Source organism: Bos javanicus, chromosome 9, assembly GCF_032452875.1.
Source record: "Bos javanicus breed banteng chromosome 9, ARS-OSU_banteng_1.0, whole genome shotgun sequence".
NCBI lineage: Eukaryota > Metazoa > Chordata > Mammalia > Artiodactyla > Bovidae > Bos > Bos javanicus.
The window spans coordinates 33,057,801-33,076,637 of NC_083876.1; the positions used below are offsets into that span (position 1 = coordinate 33,057,801).

The 18,837-nt window shown below is 42.7% G+C and overlaps 1 protein-coding gene across 1 annotated transcript in view; it reads right to left on the reverse strand.

Moving 5' to 3' along the window:
• Positions 1-2,692, reverse strand: part of SLC35F1 (solute carrier family 35 member F1) — a 425,018-nt gene extending 422,326 nt beyond the window's left edge. Inside the window, exon 1 of the mRNA XM_061427467.1 lies at positions 1,869-2,692. Coding sequence (XP_061283451.1) covers positions 1,869-2,032 — 164 coding nt within the window. The 5' untranslated portion in view covers positions 2,033-2,692. The remainder of the gene's footprint in view (positions 1-1,868) is intronic.
• Positions 2,693-18,837: the final 16,145 nt, after the last annotated feature.

The following is an 18,837-nucleotide window of genomic DNA, read 5'->3' on the forward strand; positions in this document are numbered from 1 at the left end:
AAACACATTTCCCCCACAATGTCCCATGACTTCAATTCACTTGCTTACGATGTTCCCACCACCCTCCCTTAGATAACAGAATTCTGCTGAACAACGAATTCATGTAAAGCTTTATACTTTCCCAAGTCTTTTCTTCTGTATTACCCCATCTATTTCTCAAAACTATGATAAGAGAGGTAAGACAAGTATAAAACACATTTTATAAGTGACAAAACCAGGGACCAAGATAAACAGCTCTGCCCCAAGCCACATGGCAAGTCAGCGGCAGAGGAATGATGACACACCAGGTCCCCTCAGGTCCTGCCTCAGTGATCTTGTTATTCTGGACTCTAAGATTCATGAAATACCATGAAATAACCTGCACAGAATCAATAATAACTTATAATCAAGCAAAGATAAATGAACTGTAGCACCAAGTTTTTTCCCCAGTTTGATGAGGGAAATTAATAATTAACATATTCTGCATAAAATTTTAAACATCCAATGCCAAGGCATTTATGATTCAAAAAAAAATCACAGATATTCATAAAAACTAGGAAGCCCGCCTAATATGTACTGAGCCAGCATCTTCTTGATTTATTCTGCTCATTATCTTTTAAATGCAGTATTTTGAAAGGTGTTATCCTAAGCTACCAATCAGAGGAAAGTAAAGACTTGAGTTTCTATCACCATCTCTTGTCTCATTTCAGAGTGAATTTCTTCTCCTTTGATAATAAATGGAAACACACAGAAGTGCCCACAAGCTAATCCCTAAGTCTTCACAAGGGATTCTTGAATGGTTTGGGATTTCATATAACTAAATTACACGATACTCGGAAAATACGGAGCTTTTTAGGTTTCTATTTCTGTACATATTTTGTGTTCCCCCCTAGTGCTTCCAGCCCCAAAGGACTCGAGGTGAATCCCTTGTGGGACTCTCAGCTACCCACAATAGCGCCCTACAAAAACCTGTATGAACAGAGCAACCTTCTGAGTTATTCCCAACAGATGCATGGGAAGGCACACAGGTACCCAAATAAAAAACATATAAAATCAGTCCTCTATTTGAATTTTAAGGGTCAGTTCTTCAATCGTGTCAAGTTACTTTAATAGAAAAACTCCCTTTCGCATCACAGCCGACTCAGGGGCGCCAGAGGGGCCCCATTTCACATCAACCCGGGTTCTCATCCTGAACGCCTCATCCTTGCTCCATCCACTGCGCAGATTCCAGCACTGGAGCCGGCCGCCAGCGTTCGCTTCCTCTGGGTTTGCAACACTCGGAGCCTCCTTCCTCACCCCTTTCCCGCAACATTTGTGCACTTTGCCTGGGTCTGACCCAGGCCTCTAATCTCCCCTTCCCCGCTCCGGGCCAGGAAGAGTCAGAGCAGCAACTGGAGCACTGGGCGGCAGAAGTGGGTCCCCTCGACCGCCCACGGGGGCTGCTGCCGCCGTGACCCCATCTCCCAGCCAGGGGGTGCGAGACCTCCCGGCGGACGCGAGGCCGGCGACTTCCACGCCATCCCCGCAGCCCCGCGCCTTCCCGGCCACCCCCGGCTCCTCTCTCTGCCCCGGAGCGCAAAGCTGGGGCCCGTGTGGCAAAGAGAATTGAGGCGACACGCGTGTGCGAGGGTGTGAGCGCGGACAACCGCAACCCGGCAGGCACAACCCCGCCTCTCCCCGAACTCCCGCCTCGGACCAGCCGGCGCCCGGGCGCTCCGCGGCTCCCAGCTCCGGGACAAAGCTGCCGCGCGGCCTCGCTGCCAGCGCCGGGCGCGTCGTCGTCCGCCCTCCCCCGTCTCCCCGCCGCGACTCCGTCCGTCCCAAAGGGCCTCGGGGCCGCCCGGGAGACGGGAGGGGGTCCCCTGCCCGGCGCCCCCGCCGCCGCTCACCTGTTCAGCACTTTGCGGATCCTCTGGCGCACGCCGGCCCGGGAGGAGGCGGACAGGCTTCCGCCGCCGCTGCCCTCGGCCGGCAGGTTCTCGATGGTGGTCACCACATGGTTCGGCGGGGCCGGCGGCGGCGGCTGGTGCGGCTGCGGCTCGGGGGGGATCATCGCGGCGGAGGCGGCGGCGCGGCGGCGATCAGAACGCGGCCGGGCGCATCGCGCGCCGGCTCCGGGCCCGGGAACGCGCGGAGGACCCGGCCGGGCGACCGCGGCCCGGGGAGGCGGTGCTGCCGGCCAACCAGCGAGGCGGGGGACGCCCCCGCGGCTACGGCCGCCGCCGCCGCCGCCGCCGCCCAGCCCGCGGCTCACTCCTCTCCAGTCCTAGGGCGCGCACCCTCGCTCTGCCGCCGCCGCCGCCTCCCGCCCCGGCGCTTCCCCAGCTGCGTCCCCCAAGTCGCGGCACGCCCCGCGAAGTGGCCGTGGAGGGTGTCGCGCGGGGGCGCCGAGCGGCCGGTCAGCTCAGGAGATCCCCGCGGAGAGAGAGGATGGGGCTCCGGCCTCGCCTTTTCTCCCGGTGCCCAGGTCGGCTCGGGGCGAGCGGCGACAGTGGTGCTGGCGCCGCCTCAGCCAGTTCCCCGGCTCGCTCGGAAAGCTGCCGTCTGTGTCTCTCGGAGTGAGAGACTGAGAGTGAACCGGGAGAGCCGGGCGGGGGCGCAGCGGAGGCGGGGAAGAGGGGCCGGGCGGGGCACGCGCGCTCTGTTCTCGCCAGAGGGCGCTCCCGAGGTGCCTGGATGCCCCTGTGCTCCCGGTCCCTGTCCACCCGAGGCACCACCCGAGGCGCCGATTGTTGGGGTTTTTTTTTTTTAATTATTATTTCGTTTGGGCTGGGAAGGGAAGGAGGAGCAGGGAGGGTGGGGAGCGGGTTCCCGGCCTGTGAGGTTAAGAATATATCCTCCTCTTTAGTTGGCGGGGAATCCCCGCTCCTGCCGAGAAGCCCCAGAAACTAGCACCACCTTCCCGGGACAGCGACAGGATGCTGAGAAGCATGCCGCCCAGATTACAAACCCAAACTCGAGTGGATATCCTAAACAATACACCTACAGTCACCATAATGGGCCTGGAGGAGAAACAACGTCTTACGATCTTTCTGGGAACTGGAAAAAAGCCTAGCGGACCAACTCAGCGTCTCGGTTTCATAGCGCCGTGAGAGAAATGTAGGCGGATTTGAGTTCCCTTCGTGCCTCTGAAACTTATTAGCAGAGACTCCCTAAGCCATTTACTTGAATTCTGAGACACAGACTCCTTTGGGCAACGAGGCTACTTTGTGTCTCTCTCCCCGTGGAGCTGTAAGAGTTAAATGAGGGGAAGCACCCAGCAGGGGACCCTGACAACTTCTTTGGTGGTGGGTTGTGGTGCTCTACCTTGGATCGCCACTCTCCAAGGGAGAACCTGTGTACTGGCTCAGAAATCTTACATCTGCATACCATATTGCCTCCAAAGGAAACTGATTCACTGTCCCAAGCATCTCTTAGACCTCTTGATCCAAACCCCAGTTAATAGTGGACTCCTTAAGAAAGAGATTTTTCACATTTTTCACATTTTACTTTATCTAGATTCCCTGGATAGAGATTCTACAGTGAAAAATGATACACATTAATTTTTTTTTTCCACTTCATGCAGTATTTGGAATTATTGGCCCTAGATAGACCCAGGTTCGATCCTTGGGTTAGGAAGATCCCCTGGAGAAGGGAATGTCTACCCAATCCGGTATTCTTGCCTAGAGAATCCCATGGAGAGAGGAACCTGGCAGGCTACAGTCTATGGGGTTGCAGAGTGGGACAGGACTGAGCAACTAACACTCACTTTTCATATCTATGGAGACATATGCTGATACCACCACTGCCAAATGCACTGGAAACCAGCAAAAAAAAAAAAAAATATTGGTGATAGGATTTGCCACAGAAAAGGGGTTCTGGAGAAAGCAACACTCAAGAAAGTAATGAATTAGAGTTCCATACTGAGTGAAGTCAGACAGAGAAGGCGAAATATTGTATGACATCCTTTATATGTGGAATGAAAAAAAAATGATACAAATGTCTATGTACACAACAGACTCACAGACTTTGAAAATGAGATTATGGTTGGGAGGAGTAGGGGGGAAGGGATAGTTAGGGAGTTTGGGATGAACATGTACACACTGCTATATTTAAAATGGATAACCAACAAGGACCCACTGTATAGCACGTGGAACTCTGCTCAATGTTATGTGACAGCCTGGATGGGAAAGGAGTTTGGGGGAGAATGGATACATGTTTATGTATGGCTGAGTCCCTTTGCTGTTTACCTGAAACTATCATAGCATTGTTTGCTAATCAGTTATACCCCAATACAAAATAAATAGTTTAAAAGTTAAAAAGTTAATTTTTTTTTAAAGGAGTTAACTATCTGATTAACAAAGGGGAAATGGAAGAGAAGAGGATAAAAAGATGAGATTCTTTTTTTTTTTTTGTTAAAATGTAAGTTTCCATTCCTTTAACAATATTGGGAGCCCTTTTTAAAAACCATGGAACATTTGAGGAAACAGTCATCTAAAAAAGCTCTCCAATCTACATTTCAATTTATGTAACTTCCAGTTCCCACCTGAAATATCCCTAAGGTCTTTTTCTACCAAAATTAACTCATTAACAAATTTAACTCATTAACTCATTTCCCATTTTAAAATGAACACACTGTCACATTCTTTCTCAACAGCCTTTCATTCTCAGATTTTTTCCACCTCGGACACTCTGAAGAATTGTTACAAATAGGACCAGGGTTTGTAATCTCATGGGCATTAAGATTCTAATAGTTCATAATGAGTTTGGCCTTGGAAGACCCACCAAGTGTAGGAGACGTGAACAAAATGCACTTCAGCTGAAACAGGCAGCAAATCGTGGCTGGAGTCTCTGCATTAAAACAACATTTATGGTCATTTCAGGTGTCTGCCTAGAATGACTGGTTGCTTTCGTGCCCTCTTCCTTCACATTTGGCTTGCTTCCCTTTGACTATTTTTGGCCCATCACAACTCAGTGCTGTGTCTGCACTCTAATGTCAGCGTTTGTGCCTGGTCATTCCCCTCAAGAGACCGCTGAATGCAAATGATCTAAATCTCCAGCGAGTCTGAAAGGGAGAAAACCAAGATGGGAGGGAGCAGAATGAGAGATGTAGGATTTCAGTCTCGCTATAAAGACCCCAAAGAAGCCTCCAGCCTTGTGTTTTTATTATTCTTTATGGTAAAGGGGATACAACGCAAAGGTCAAGTGGTGTGTCTAAATGGAATTAAACAGAAAAGATGTGGGAAGGCCCATTTCCCTTTTCCCTGCTGCCTCCTTGGCCTCAAAATCTATCCTCTGAGCTGTAAACAAACAGAAGAGGAATGAGGTCTGTTGGCTGGGGATGTATGTAGTTTTTCAGGTCATACTTGATTGCTCAGTTTACCTCTCTGGCCAGTTGTGGTTAGTGGCACATCACTATTGCAAAATTTTCATTCCCTTCTTCACTTACATCTTCTGAGCCTCACTTAAGACACTCACACTTCTGTTGTTGTTTAGTCACTAAGTCGTGTCTGATTCTTTTGTGACCCCATAGACTGTAGCCCCCAGGCTCCTCTGTCCATGGGTTTTCCCAGGCAAAAATACTGAAGTGGATTGCTATTTCCTTCGCCAGGGAATCTTCCTGACCTAGCGATTGAACCCACGTGTCTTATATTGGCAGGCAGATTCTTTACCACCGAGCCACCAGGCAAGCCCACATACTAGCACTGCTGAATTCCTTTAGGAAGCACAAGTTGACTCTCAGCTACACCTTCTCTAACATTGCTGATTTTGAACACACTTCCACTCATGTAAGAAAGAGTAGAATTTCGTCTGTGACTCAGACCTCAGAATCACCAGGCATTTTGACCCATCTGTTTAGCATAGACCACACTTTTGTGTTTATCAGACAAAAACTTCAAAGTCATGCTCCAAAAGTAACCGATGATTCTCCCCAAATTGTTCAACAGTTGTCTGAAATTGCTTGTGCTGCTGCAAATGCCCAGTGCCCATCTACTTTCCTTGTGCTGTTACGTCACTCTTCTCTTTCTCTCCTAAATCTGGTTGAATCTACTCAACACATGCTACTAAACACATGGTATCTCGAATGATAGAGCTTCAGAGTTTCATTCACATAATTGAATTCATGCAGGAGAGAAGAAAGTAAACTGGTGGAAAATTTGTGGAGAGGGTAAAGGGAAAAGAATGGGTAGATCTTAACAGCAAGTAAAAAATAAAAATTTTTAAATGGTACTTAAGAACTCCAGTGATAACCAAGAGTTGTTCAGGCAGGAGGTGAAATGTAATCATAGTTCATTAATTGTCTAAACTCCAAATAGTGTTTGCTAAGCCATAACAGTGCAAACACTGCCTCTTGATCTAGTTAAATTTATAACTAAACCTGATTGATGAGAGGATGGAATGATGCATATGTATATTTATGGACAGGAAAACAGAAAGCTAAACCCACAGCTTCCATAGTGATAAATCAATCAATAAGAGAATCAACTAGGACAGTAGAAAGTGATTGCTTTTGGTGAAGGGAAAAAATGGTGAAAGGGAAAAAACCAAGGTTTTTGCTTAACAAACCTTGTGGGATTGAATCTCGAAACTATGTGTACTATGACTAACCCATGTTGATGTGTGGCAGAAACCAACACAACAGTATAATTACCCTTCAATTAAAAATAGGATAAAAGGAAATGAACAATGTGCAGATATAAATTTGACAAAAATAAACATTTTTTTCTAAAAAAAAAAAAAAGTGGGGGGAAATGCAGAGGTATAACCCTGACATTGTTTTTCCTCCACTGAATTCTTGGAGTTGTCAACACACCTGCCTGAGCAAATGCAGCTATCAGGGGAAAGAAGGGGTCTCTACCAAGAGCGGCAACAATTTCTTAGTTAAGCTAACAAATAATCATCACAGTAAATCTGTAGGCAGATTCATTAATTTGCTAATTGTGCTTCCATTCTCCAGAGAGATCTATCCTTTCCTCATTGATAAACCTTCAATTTCCCAATAGATTAATTCAGCTACAATTCAACAGTTTCTTGTCTGTAAGGTTGACGTAACATGATAGAATATTAATAAATGGTGAGACATCATTTTCTAGTTAATATCCTTTGACAGCAAAGTGGGGAAGGTAAGAAGATGGTAAACATTTTTTTTTCACTTGGCAAATCAGAAGTTAAACATGGTTTAGTTTATTCATTCAATTGGATACAGTAGATTTGTCCTTACCCTTTAAGGTTATGAACATGAGTGAGTTGTTAAAGTCAATGGAAATAAGTTATCTCATATCAGATATTTTTCAACATTAAGTTGTCAAATAGTGAAAAGGCAAATAGCCTACCTCCAACTCAATAAAAACTTTTCTTTTATCTATAAATTCTTTTTTTATTTTTAAACCATTTCTACGTATTTTTCCCCATAAATACAAAAGCCCATTTGTGATATTTTTGTTTACTCAGAAACCCAAGTGAGCTCCTAATTTTGTATTTAACTCCAGTTTTTTATTTTGTGACTCACAGTGGAGCCTACCATATTCTCTACTTGGAAATAAACTTTACAGAGGCCCAAAACCCTACTAAAGATCAATTTTTCTCCAGGATAATTTAGTTAGGGCTGACTTTGCAAGGTCATGAGACTCTATGAGCACCAGTTACTTGTGTATTGATTCAGTCCTAAAAGAATGTCTCTGTCACCCAGCACTGGGGTGTATTCAGCTCAGAGACAACAACAAACAGCATCAGTGTCTATGTGGAACCAGTGTAAAGCTCACAGGTTTCTGTGGGATCTCAAAATATGAGTGTTATCTAGTCTCAGAAGCCAGCTAGTACTCCAAGATCAGTGCTGTCCTGACAGCAACTGGTCCTACCGTCCTGTTAGAACATATCCAACTGCTAGTAGCTGAAACCCTTGATTCAAACTGGCTCCCACAACAGGAAATGTATTGGATAGTACAATGTTCTCATTATACAAGAGTTGGGCAGGAGCCAGAATCAGTGAATACAACGTCTCCAAGATATTACCATAGAACTAGATTCTATCCATCTTTCTCTACCAGCCTCAGTGAGTTGTTTCTGCCCTTAACTTGGTTCCTTCAGTGTTGCCAGAGACTGCATTTCTGGGTGTCAGATCCAAATATACCAACATCCAGAAAAGAAAGGAGCCATGTCTTCCAGAAACCCTTAAGCAGATCTCTCCTACACGTTATTGACCATGACTAGGCCACCTACCAGTCCTAGACTATTAAGGCAAAAAGAGTGATATGACCATGATTGGTTAAGACTAAATATCTAGGATTAAAGTTCATTTGGAAATCAAACACAAAAGCCACTAGCTTTACCTCGGACACTCTTTCTCCAGCTATTTTACTCTTTGACTTCCCAACCAAACTTTTTTGGTGTATTCTCTGAGAAGAAACATTATTCTAGCATTCCTTCTCAGTTACATTATCTATCAATTGTCTCTTCTCCCTCCTATGTGTGACATCTTCCTTGTCCTGCAGATATTCAAACATACTTAAGCCTCTTCAATCTTAAAAAAGTTACCTTCTCTAGATTCCTCATCACCCTCCCATTTCTCATCATCCCCTCAAAGCCAAACTGTTGAACTCATTGATTCATTACCCCAGCTTTCTCACTTTTCCTTCACTCCTTAATCAGTCTGGCTTCTGTCCAGTAACTTCACATAAAAACTTTCACTGAGATTATCAATGATTTCCATGTTGTAAAACTCAGCACAGGTTTTAGTCCTCACCTTAGCCTTTTATGATACTAATGCTTTATGTATAAAATTAGACTTCCCAGTGAATCCCATCATTACCCACATGTTCCTGGTTTAATTCTAGCCTAGTAACTCCTTTCTAGTCTCTTCTGTAAACTCATTCTCCCATACCCAGCCATCAAATGTCAGAATTCCTCAAGTCTCAGTCTCTAGACTTCTTCCTTGAGGTTACTTACAAAATCACAAGCTTTCTGAGTTATAAGCCATCCCCCACACAATGATAGCCATATATCTTAAAATAATTTGGTAACTGGTTGCTCCACAACCTCTCCTTAGGCAATCTCATATGTTTTTATGGCTTCAATTATCATCTATAGGAAATGACTTTCAAATCATTTTGACATGATTTTTCAGAATAAAGTCCTTCTCCAGAGCTTCTGACTACTATAGATTACTGCCTACTATCTTTACTTTTTGATCCCACAAACATCTCGAACCCAAAATACTAAACTGAATTCCATATCTTTCTCCTGAAATACCTTCACGAATTCAGTGAATGGCTGTGATATTGTGATTTATAAGAAATACATTTTTTATATATTTGGTCTTCATGGCTCACAATTCCTAAAATTCTTGGAATTTCATGAGTGTTATTGTTGTTCTCTTTACTGTGACCTTATAACCACTTCTGAACCTGAATTCTTCTGTCAGTGAAAAATGTAATAATTATGTCTGCAGTAAAGAGTAAAGTAAATGAGACAGCACATAGGAGTTAGTGGCTACAAACATAGAAAATAGTAATAAATACATGTGAAACATATGGAAAGTCTTTCTCCGTTCATAGCGTGGTTTTCTAATGACATGTAAAGCTGAGATCAGTTTCCCAATCTGCGAGTCTGCCACTTCCCACATGACAACCTCCACCTTCATGGTAATCAATAAACCAACAGCCATCAGATGTCACCTCTGCACCAGACACCAGAGTGTCCATGTGGTCTGTAGGCTTCCCACATTCAAAGAGCTTAAATCTAAATGAATACAGAAGCACTTTAAGATCTGGGTAGCCTTTCTCTTCTCCAGGGGATCTTCCCAACCCAGGGATCAAGCCCAGGTCTCTCGCATTGCAGACGGATTCTGTACCAGCTGAGCCAGAAGGGAAGCCCAAGAGCAGTCATCAATGAGGAAATCATGGCTGCCATCAGTAAGGCTCCAGACAAGCTCTGAAAGTCAAGTCAAGGCCACCACCATCACTGGAAATAATGGTCCGACAGCAAACAGAGAGCCTCAATGCAGCAGGCAGATTTGACAACATACCACAGAAACTCTTAACACCTTCTTGTACTAGAAGGATTTGAAATGGAGATAGGGGAACCAGAGTTCCAATACTGACAATGGTCAAAGGCAAAGCTGGAAACTATGCCTCTGAATTAGAGAATCACATTATCAAAATTTGAAATGTATGAATACTAGTAATAGTTGGACTCATACTTGAGTATATGTCATATTTGGTAAAAAGCCCTTAAAAACACTTGAAATATAACTTGTATACGAATAATTCTTGGACCTTTTAGTTTCAGTTCTAACATGATCTCTCCAAATTTCCACAAAAATATTTATAAAGTACCATAAAGGGATATGTAGATTTCTGAGGCTGCAACCCGAAAACAATACTCAGTTGATGCTCAGATTTGAGAGGCATTTCCTCTAAGTGTACAACAGATCAAACTAACTATACAGAGGAGCCGTATGATACCCACATGATAATAGGGAGTGAGACAACTTTACTACTCCCCACTGTTTAATCACTGGGTCAGAAAAACATCAGTCGGAAAACCTGGCAACTTCCCATCTGCCCTGTAAGTGATGCCTCTTGAGAAGTCAATCTCTTCTCCACCTCACTCTCCCTCAGAAGCTCTTTCTATTGTGACTCAGGGATAGTTACTCCCAGAAAACAACCAGGCACAGAGAAGGAAGGGATACAGAGCTTGATATATGTGGACGATCAGTTCTCATAAAGTCCTAAGGTAAGGGTGTCAGGTATTGCTGAGGACAGCCTGCATGGGGATTGCAGTTCTTGCGTATGTGATTGACTCAGAGTGTTAGAAAGTCAGAAGACAAAGTAAGGAGAAGACTCATGTCTGTTCAACAGAGCTGCAGTAGAAGAAAGCCCACTAAACATCTGAAAAGGGATTGGAATGGAGTATTATCCAACTGTGTCTGAGGAAGTACTCAAGGGCAGAGTTGAGCCAGGGATAACTGACAAACTCTGTAGTTGAAGATAATGAATTTAGATGGGCTTCCCTTGTGGCTCAGCTGGTAAAGAATCCACCTGCCATGTGGGAGACCTGGGTTTGATCCCTGGGTTGGGAAGATCCCCTGGAGAAGGGAAAGGCTACACACTCCATTATCCTGGCCTGGAGAATTCCTGGAGAAGTCCAGGGGATTGCAAAGAGTTGGACTGAGCCACTTTCACTTTCACTTTCTTCTTCTTAAAAGATAAGGGCTTAAAAAAAAAAAACAAAACCATCCAATTCTCAGTCGGGATTATTAACTTCAAGCGACAGAAATCAAATCTATCTTAAGAAAAATTGAAGAGTCACTGCAAAAAAAGAAAAAAGAGTCACTGCAGGAATAGAGGAGAGGGGATATTTTTCATTCATTCCTTTATTCATCCATTCAATGAGCCTTGATTAAACCTCTAGTATGCATCATATACATACACACACACCACATATATATACTTAGTATATGTTATATACATTGTATATACTAAATATATATACACTTAGTAATAAGTTACATGTGTATACACCTAAGTGTACATATATTCAGTATATACAATGTATATAACATATACAGTATATAAAGATATACTACACTATCACTATACTATACTATATACATATAGATATGTATACATATAAGTATGTATATGTATATGTGTGTGTGTACATATTTGTTATAATTCTAGACAGACTTACCCAGACCTCACAAAACATGCTACTGAGGAAGGTGATGAATCCTGGGGAAAAATAACTTCATCGTTATAGCACAAAGTTTCTGAAAGATGGATTCACATGGCAAAGATTTAGAGAGTGTTCTAATGGGGCATCTCAGACTTAAGAATGGTTAGCAGTATCACTAACTCGTCCTTTTTTCCCCATTATACTATACAAAAAGTCATATTTAGTGTAGTTTTAAACCTTTTCCTATTTACAACATCTTTTTTTTTAGTCTTGCCAAATCCCAATAGGAGCAGATAACATAGAGGAAGTGTGGAGTAGTGAGGCACTGGGGGATCAGTCTTCACTTTGGTTCCAGGGAGAAGGAGTAACATTCTCTGAAACAGACTGTGTCCAGGAGTGTCATAAAGTGACTAGAAGCAAGGTGAGTAGTGGTCCATGGTATAAGTGGGAGTAACAGGGGCTTCATACGACACGGAGGAGAACTGCTAGGTGGAAAACTCAAGAGGACTTAAAGGCTTTCTTCATTTCACAATATACACCAGACCCAGGTTTTTTCTCCAGGGGCACTTTTGGCAAATAGATGGGACAGTTTTTCCTTTTAAAAGACCATCCTACTTTCTGCAGGGTGTTTAGCATCCCTGCTACTGTTCACTAGATACCATAACTGAGCATGCTGCTGCTGCTGCTGCTGCTGCTGCTAGGTCATAACTGAGCATGCTGCTACTGCTAAGTCGCTTCAGTCATGTCCAACTCTGTGTGACCCCATAGACGGCAGCCCACCAGGCTCCCCCATCCCTGGGATTCTCCAGGCAAGAATACGGGATTGGTTGCCATTTCCTTCTCCAATGCATGAAAGTGAAAAGTGAAAGTGAAGTCGTTCAGTCGTGTCCGACTCTTAGTGACCCCATGGACTGCAGCCTACCAGGCTCCTCCATCCATGGGATTTTCCAGGCAAGAGTACTAGAGTGGGGTGCCATTGCCTTCTCCGTAACTGAGCATAGATCTATTGAAATACCTCACTCCCAGTCACCACTTACTTCACAAAAGACTTCTATATAACAAGCTTTCTCCCCTCTGGGGTTTCACCAGTATCAAAGAGTCTGATCATCTTGTCAAAGTGCCAAGTTCCTATGTTACCATTGTTTACTTGCCAAGAACATCTAGAAAACGTAGATAAGCCAATGATCAGTTACCTAACTAAGTGACAGGGGGAGGACCACTTCATTAGAGCAGTCAAATCAGTACTATTACTGTAGAGAAGATAGGCAGGATTCCGTTGGGGGAGGGCAATTGTAATTGCTAATATCATCATTTTTTAAATAATTGGGATATTTTTAAGAGGGAAAAGTCAAATCTTTTCAAATGGATTTTTTTTCAAGTACTAAATACCTGTTGATTGACAAAAGAGCTGCCTAATGAGATGGTTATGGAAATGTGCTCAGAGTGTCGATAGCAGTCAGTTGGCGGGACATGTTAAGGGAAAGAAGAGTGGGGAGGATGAAAAGAAAATGAAGAGGTGTAATATTCCTCCAATAATCTAACTGTTTCATCTTATTTCACATAGACACACACACACACACACACATACACACACTCCACATCTTTTTCTCCCCACCAGGAGTAAAAAAATTCTGCTCTTAGAACTTCCAGAAAGAAATGGGTAAAAGAGAGAGGTAGACCTTTAACGCTATAGAACCACCACTCTATTAGGTTATGTTATGTTAGTTTTCTTTTTCCTCAGAAATAGCAATGAAAAATGTTCCCACTGTCCTCTTGAAAAGGCTTTTTGTTCAGCGAAGCCCAACTGGGCTTACGGGATTAATCAAAGGATCATATGGCTACTTCTTTTCTTAGAGAAAACACACGTGTTTGGGCAAACCAAAAGAAGGCAACTAGTCAAACAGAACAATGGAAATGCTTTGCTCCTTTATTTTGAAGGACATTTCATTCTGTGTCTGCAGAACGACACTAAAGCAGGTGCCTGTGCGAGGCCCCAGTAGCGTGTGTACAACCTGCCCTGTGCACCAAGATGCTGCCGGCTCAGCAGCAGCTCAGGTACTGCACATGGACCCACTGGAGGGGAAACCCCACAGGGAAAGTGATCCTTTCCCGATAGTGACTACTGTGGGCATGAATCCTATTTTCTGATAAGCTGCCATAAACATTTCTGAAAGCAGGTGCTGCTGTTGCTGCTGTTAAGTTGCTTCAGTCATGCCCAACCCTTAGCAACCCAATGGACTGCAGCCCACCAGGCTCCTCTGTCCATGGGATTTTCCAGGCAAGAGTACTGGAGTGGGTTGCAATTTCCTTCTCTGAAAGCAGGTGAGAGGTAATCAAAACGGAAAAGAGCTTACTGTTAGAATAGAGAGCAGTTGTACAGCATAAGGGTTTGCTCTTTCTGGAAAAGATGTGGGAAAAAACCAGTAAATTGCTGCAGGCATGAAAACAGATGTGAAGGTTCTGTTTTCTCAATATTAGACCCATGGACCTAAGTCACCTTAGTCTCAAAGTAAAGAGAACCACTGGAATTCCAAGATACTCCAGAGATAATTTAATATATTTATTTATCAAATGCTCACAATTCTTGGGCCTCCAAATTATTTCTCAGTGATTACTGGGTAAGAATCTTTGTAATAAAGAACATATATTAATACTTCATTTAATTTACATCTCTTTCTCCTTTCATAGACAAGGCAAAAAAAAAATTACAGTCAATGACAGTCAAAAATCTTGCACTGAGCTTTCTCTCTTTCATAATTTCTAAGCTTTTCCTATAAAGAGAACAATTAACTGTATCAGGTTAAATAAAAATTTCTTTAATATTTGCCAGACTATGTTGATGAGTAAAAATGTTTAGATTGTACAAATATTGACATTCAATGAATTCTTTTATCTCCAGCTAGCATTAATCACACTAGGATGTGATTAGTTTCATAAGAAATGACCATTGGACACTACACTTTGGTTCTTAGAATAAATCAGTTGAAATATATTTCCAGTGATTATATTTGTAAAGGGTTTAATAATTTCCCACAAAATGCACAGGTATGCTTCTAATTTATTTACTTGGAACAGTCCACAAGTAGATACCAAAGATTCATTACACATAATATTTACTACAAAAATTTGGAGAATTTGGACTTAAAAAATAACATTTGTGGTTTACCCAACCATAACTGATCCTTGAATTTTAATCAACATAATACATCATTAATATGGATGTCAGAGTTAAGCAGAGAAATCTAGTTAAGTGATTCTCACATCACAGTGATGAATTATTTAGGTTGCATTTTTAATAGAATCATTCCTTCTGCTTAAAAATAATATGAGCAATGTAGTATCAGCTACATTTTATAACTAAAATTAATCTGGCATCAATGGAAAAGTTTAGTTACAACACAATAAAGAAGGCTCCTGGGTTTGTGTTTATTTTGTCTTTACTTGTCTCTCAACAAAAAGTAGAATTAATCCCACAGTTAACTTACTTCTTTTATGTGATTCAGTCTGTCAGTAAAGAGCTTCAATTCTGAGAGTATTCAGTTATGTAAACAGCTGACTAGTATTATTTTTTACGTGAAATGAGACAGCCGCAAATATGCAACCAACTATTATAAAGACTATGCAATAAGGAAGAATAAAGAAGACCTAATGGGAAGAGAGCATTTTGGTAATTTTCTTCTTCCAAACTCTTAGCCATAAAACAAACATTTTACTCCCATTGTGATATATTGGGAGCCAAAATCAGCCTCTTCCTTAGCAAGAGGAAGTCCAGAATTTGACCTTCATCCCTAAATCTAGATATTTTAATCTAATCATTTTAAATATTTTTTCACATGAGCAGCTGGGCTATAAATATTATCTTTGTAAATTCCAGCAAACTTATGAGTTTGCATATGGCTAATATTTGAGTTAATATTCTGCAGGTTTAGAGGTATTTGTGTTTGCCAAGAACTATCCTGTTCCAAAATTAGGCTGGCAAATTAAATATACTTCAGGTTGCCTGAAATGAAGTAGAATCCATTCTAAGTTTAATGGGATCTTCTGTTCTCAATTGGTTCGACAGCAACATTTCAAGGGCAGTTGGTCACAGTATAGAGCTCTGGAAGTCTTTAGAACTGAGTTTCTTTTTGAAAAGAAGAAGTCATATACGAAAAGGCTTAAACTTTTGGAAACAATTCCAGTTAGCCCAAGAGCAGGAAAGTAAAGCAGAAATACCAGAGATGGGCATGCACAGGATTCTCCTACCAACTCACCCTGTAACCTTGGGTCCTGCAAATTTTCTAGTGTTTGTTTCCTTAGCTGTGAATAGACAGGATTTCTATTCAATACAGTGGATGAAGCTAATGTGAAGATACACACACATACATAAAAATGCTAGATAAAATACATCAGCTATTTTTTCTTATAGTTACTAGAGTTCCAAAGTAAGATAAAGATGCCCACAGATACCAGAAACAATGAAGAAAGTGAAAATTGAAGGGGTGACAAAAGCTAAACAGTCCTGAGGAGCATCAGGAGACATGAGGTAAGAGGGCAGGATCTGCTGTCTGGCCGAGGATTGTGGTTGAGGCTGCAAACCCTGTGTTTAGTGGGGACTGATCTCCCTTTTTAAAAGATAAAAGTCAGAAAGAAGAGCCCAGTCCATTAAACAGAGAGAGAAAAACTCTGCTCACTAGCCCAAAAACATATCATGGAAAGCAGGCTGGCAACACTGAGTGACAAATAGATGATTTGTCCTCAAGAAACGAGCTGACTCATTGGAAAGGACCCTGATGCTGGGAAAGATTGAAGGCAGGAAGAGAAGGGGGCGACAGAGGATGAGAAGGATGGCATCACTGATTCAATAGACGTGAGTCTGAGCAAACTGTGGGGGATGGTGAAAGACAGGGAAGCCTGATGTGCTGCAGCCCATGGAGTCGCCAAGAGTCACCAAGACACGACTGAGCGACTGAATGACAAGAAGCTGAAATCAAAATCGGTGCCTGTAAATTGGGTGAAATTTCTCATCACCTGCATGAAGTTTAGAAGCACGCATTTAGATTACTCATTTAAAAGGATAAGCCCAAATTATTTCTTTTCAGTGTCATACTCTGGGAACTTAAACATCTCCAAATAATAAACTCTACTCAGGACCCAGCTGATTGGTTACTTGCCCTGATAAGTGGCAAAGGGATGCTGAGTCCATAAACAGGTTTAAGTAGTAGCTTTATAAGTTTAACAAGTTCATGATTGGGACCTTTTCAACATGATAAAAACAAAGATGCATTCACTCCCCACTTTCAGCATGAAGGAAGGACTGGTCCTATTTTTGGTGCTGTAGGAACCAGCCTTCCAGCCAGAAACTGCACCATCGTTGCTTTCCAATATGGTAAGACTGAACACAACTTCTCTTTGACAGGGCTGCGGTGTTCTTTAAACTCCTCAGAATCTTCATCAGAGTTGTAGCATTTACCTAAATCCAAGAGGCTCTGGGGTAGTTAAATATTTAATTCAACCAACTTACCCACCTATTGGGTCTTCCCTGGTGGCTCAGACAGTAGAGAATCTGCCTGCAATGCAGGAGACCTTGGTTTGATCCCTGGGTCAGGATGATCCCCTGGAGAAGGGAATGGTAACCCACTCCAGGATTCTTCCCTGGGAAACTCCAGGGACAGAGGAGCTAGTGGGTTACAGTCCACAGGGTTGCAAAGAGTCAAATATGACCGAGCGACTAACACTTTCTTTTTCTTTCACTCACCTATTATTAAGCCTTGCAAGTGCCAAGGCACTGGATACTCCTGTGCCCCCCCAATGCTACCCCTCTCAGCTTTTCTAGAACATGGCAGGGAACTCTTTGCACCCATAAAGGAGAAAAATAAGTATCGTTAAGTCCAAGAACCAGCTTTTCTTGGATTAGCCTCCAAATGCTTAATAATGTACCGCGCACAGAGTGACCATACAATTTATCATTCCCAAACCAGGACACATGTGAGAGTGACTATGAACTCTAACAGGCAGGGTCATGGGAACAATGTGTGCTTGTGCAAATCAGTACGGTCCAAACACACCAGAATGCATGCTGTGTGCATGAAACTAGTATGAACACGGGGTTACTGATAATAATAATACGATGATAATAAGGTGCTTAGAAGAAAATGTGCCCCATGCCATTTCTGCTTTGGCATTCGTGTCTGTAAAGCTGCTGTTTATACTTATCCTGTCTCACACTCCTTAAGTTTAGCCTTAGTTAAGGAAAGTTTTCTGCATGATGTAGCAAAATGCCATCCTCAATCACAGGCCCAAGGGACTGTTTCTGTTACTTATTTTCTGGTGAATGCTTTGTCACCAGCTTTCAATTTCATTTTCGAGAGCAACTCGTAAATATAACACCATCTGAGAATGTCAAGCCTTTTCTGTTTCTGTCCTCCGAAATTCATCTATTTCTAGAGCTCTGTCTATAACCACCAGCTTCTCAGTCTAGTTTTTAGCAACACTTTGCACTGGTGTTGATGTGGAGTTCATGATGAACTGTGACTTTGGATGTGCATGGCTGCTGGCTGCCAGCATTTGGGAACTAAGCATCTGAGTCTTTGCGCCACCTCACAAAAGAAACATTCTCCATTTTCAATATTTCCTCTTGGTCAGAAGCTTTTCTCAGATAGTCTCTGCAGTTAAAATAAATAAAATAAAATGTTATATCAGAATGACACAGTTACATTCCTATCTAGTAACATAATGATTTTTTAAATATCTTATATAATAACTTCACATATTCAGCACAGGGCTTTAGGTTTAAACTTGGGCTATATATTCATGAACATCTCTCCAGCCAGGATTTACATCTTCATTATGATATTTTTGTCATTTCACCACAATGACTCCTCTAAAGGCAGAAAGTAAAGAGGAACTAAAGAGCCTCTTGATGAGGGTAAAAGAGGAGAGTGAAAAAAACTGGCTTAAAACTCAACATTCAAAAAACAAAGATAAAAGCATCTGGTCCCATGCTGCTGCTGCTACTGCTGCTAAGTCGCTTCAGTCGTGTCCGACTCTGTGCGACCCCATAGACAGCAGCCCACCAGGCTCCTCCGTCCATGGGATTCTCCAGGCAAGAACACTGGAGTGGGTTGCCATTTCCTTCTCCGATGCATGAAAGTGAAAAGTGAAAGTGAAGTCACTCAGTCGTGTCCGACTCTTAGTGACCCCATGGACTGCTGCCTACCAGGC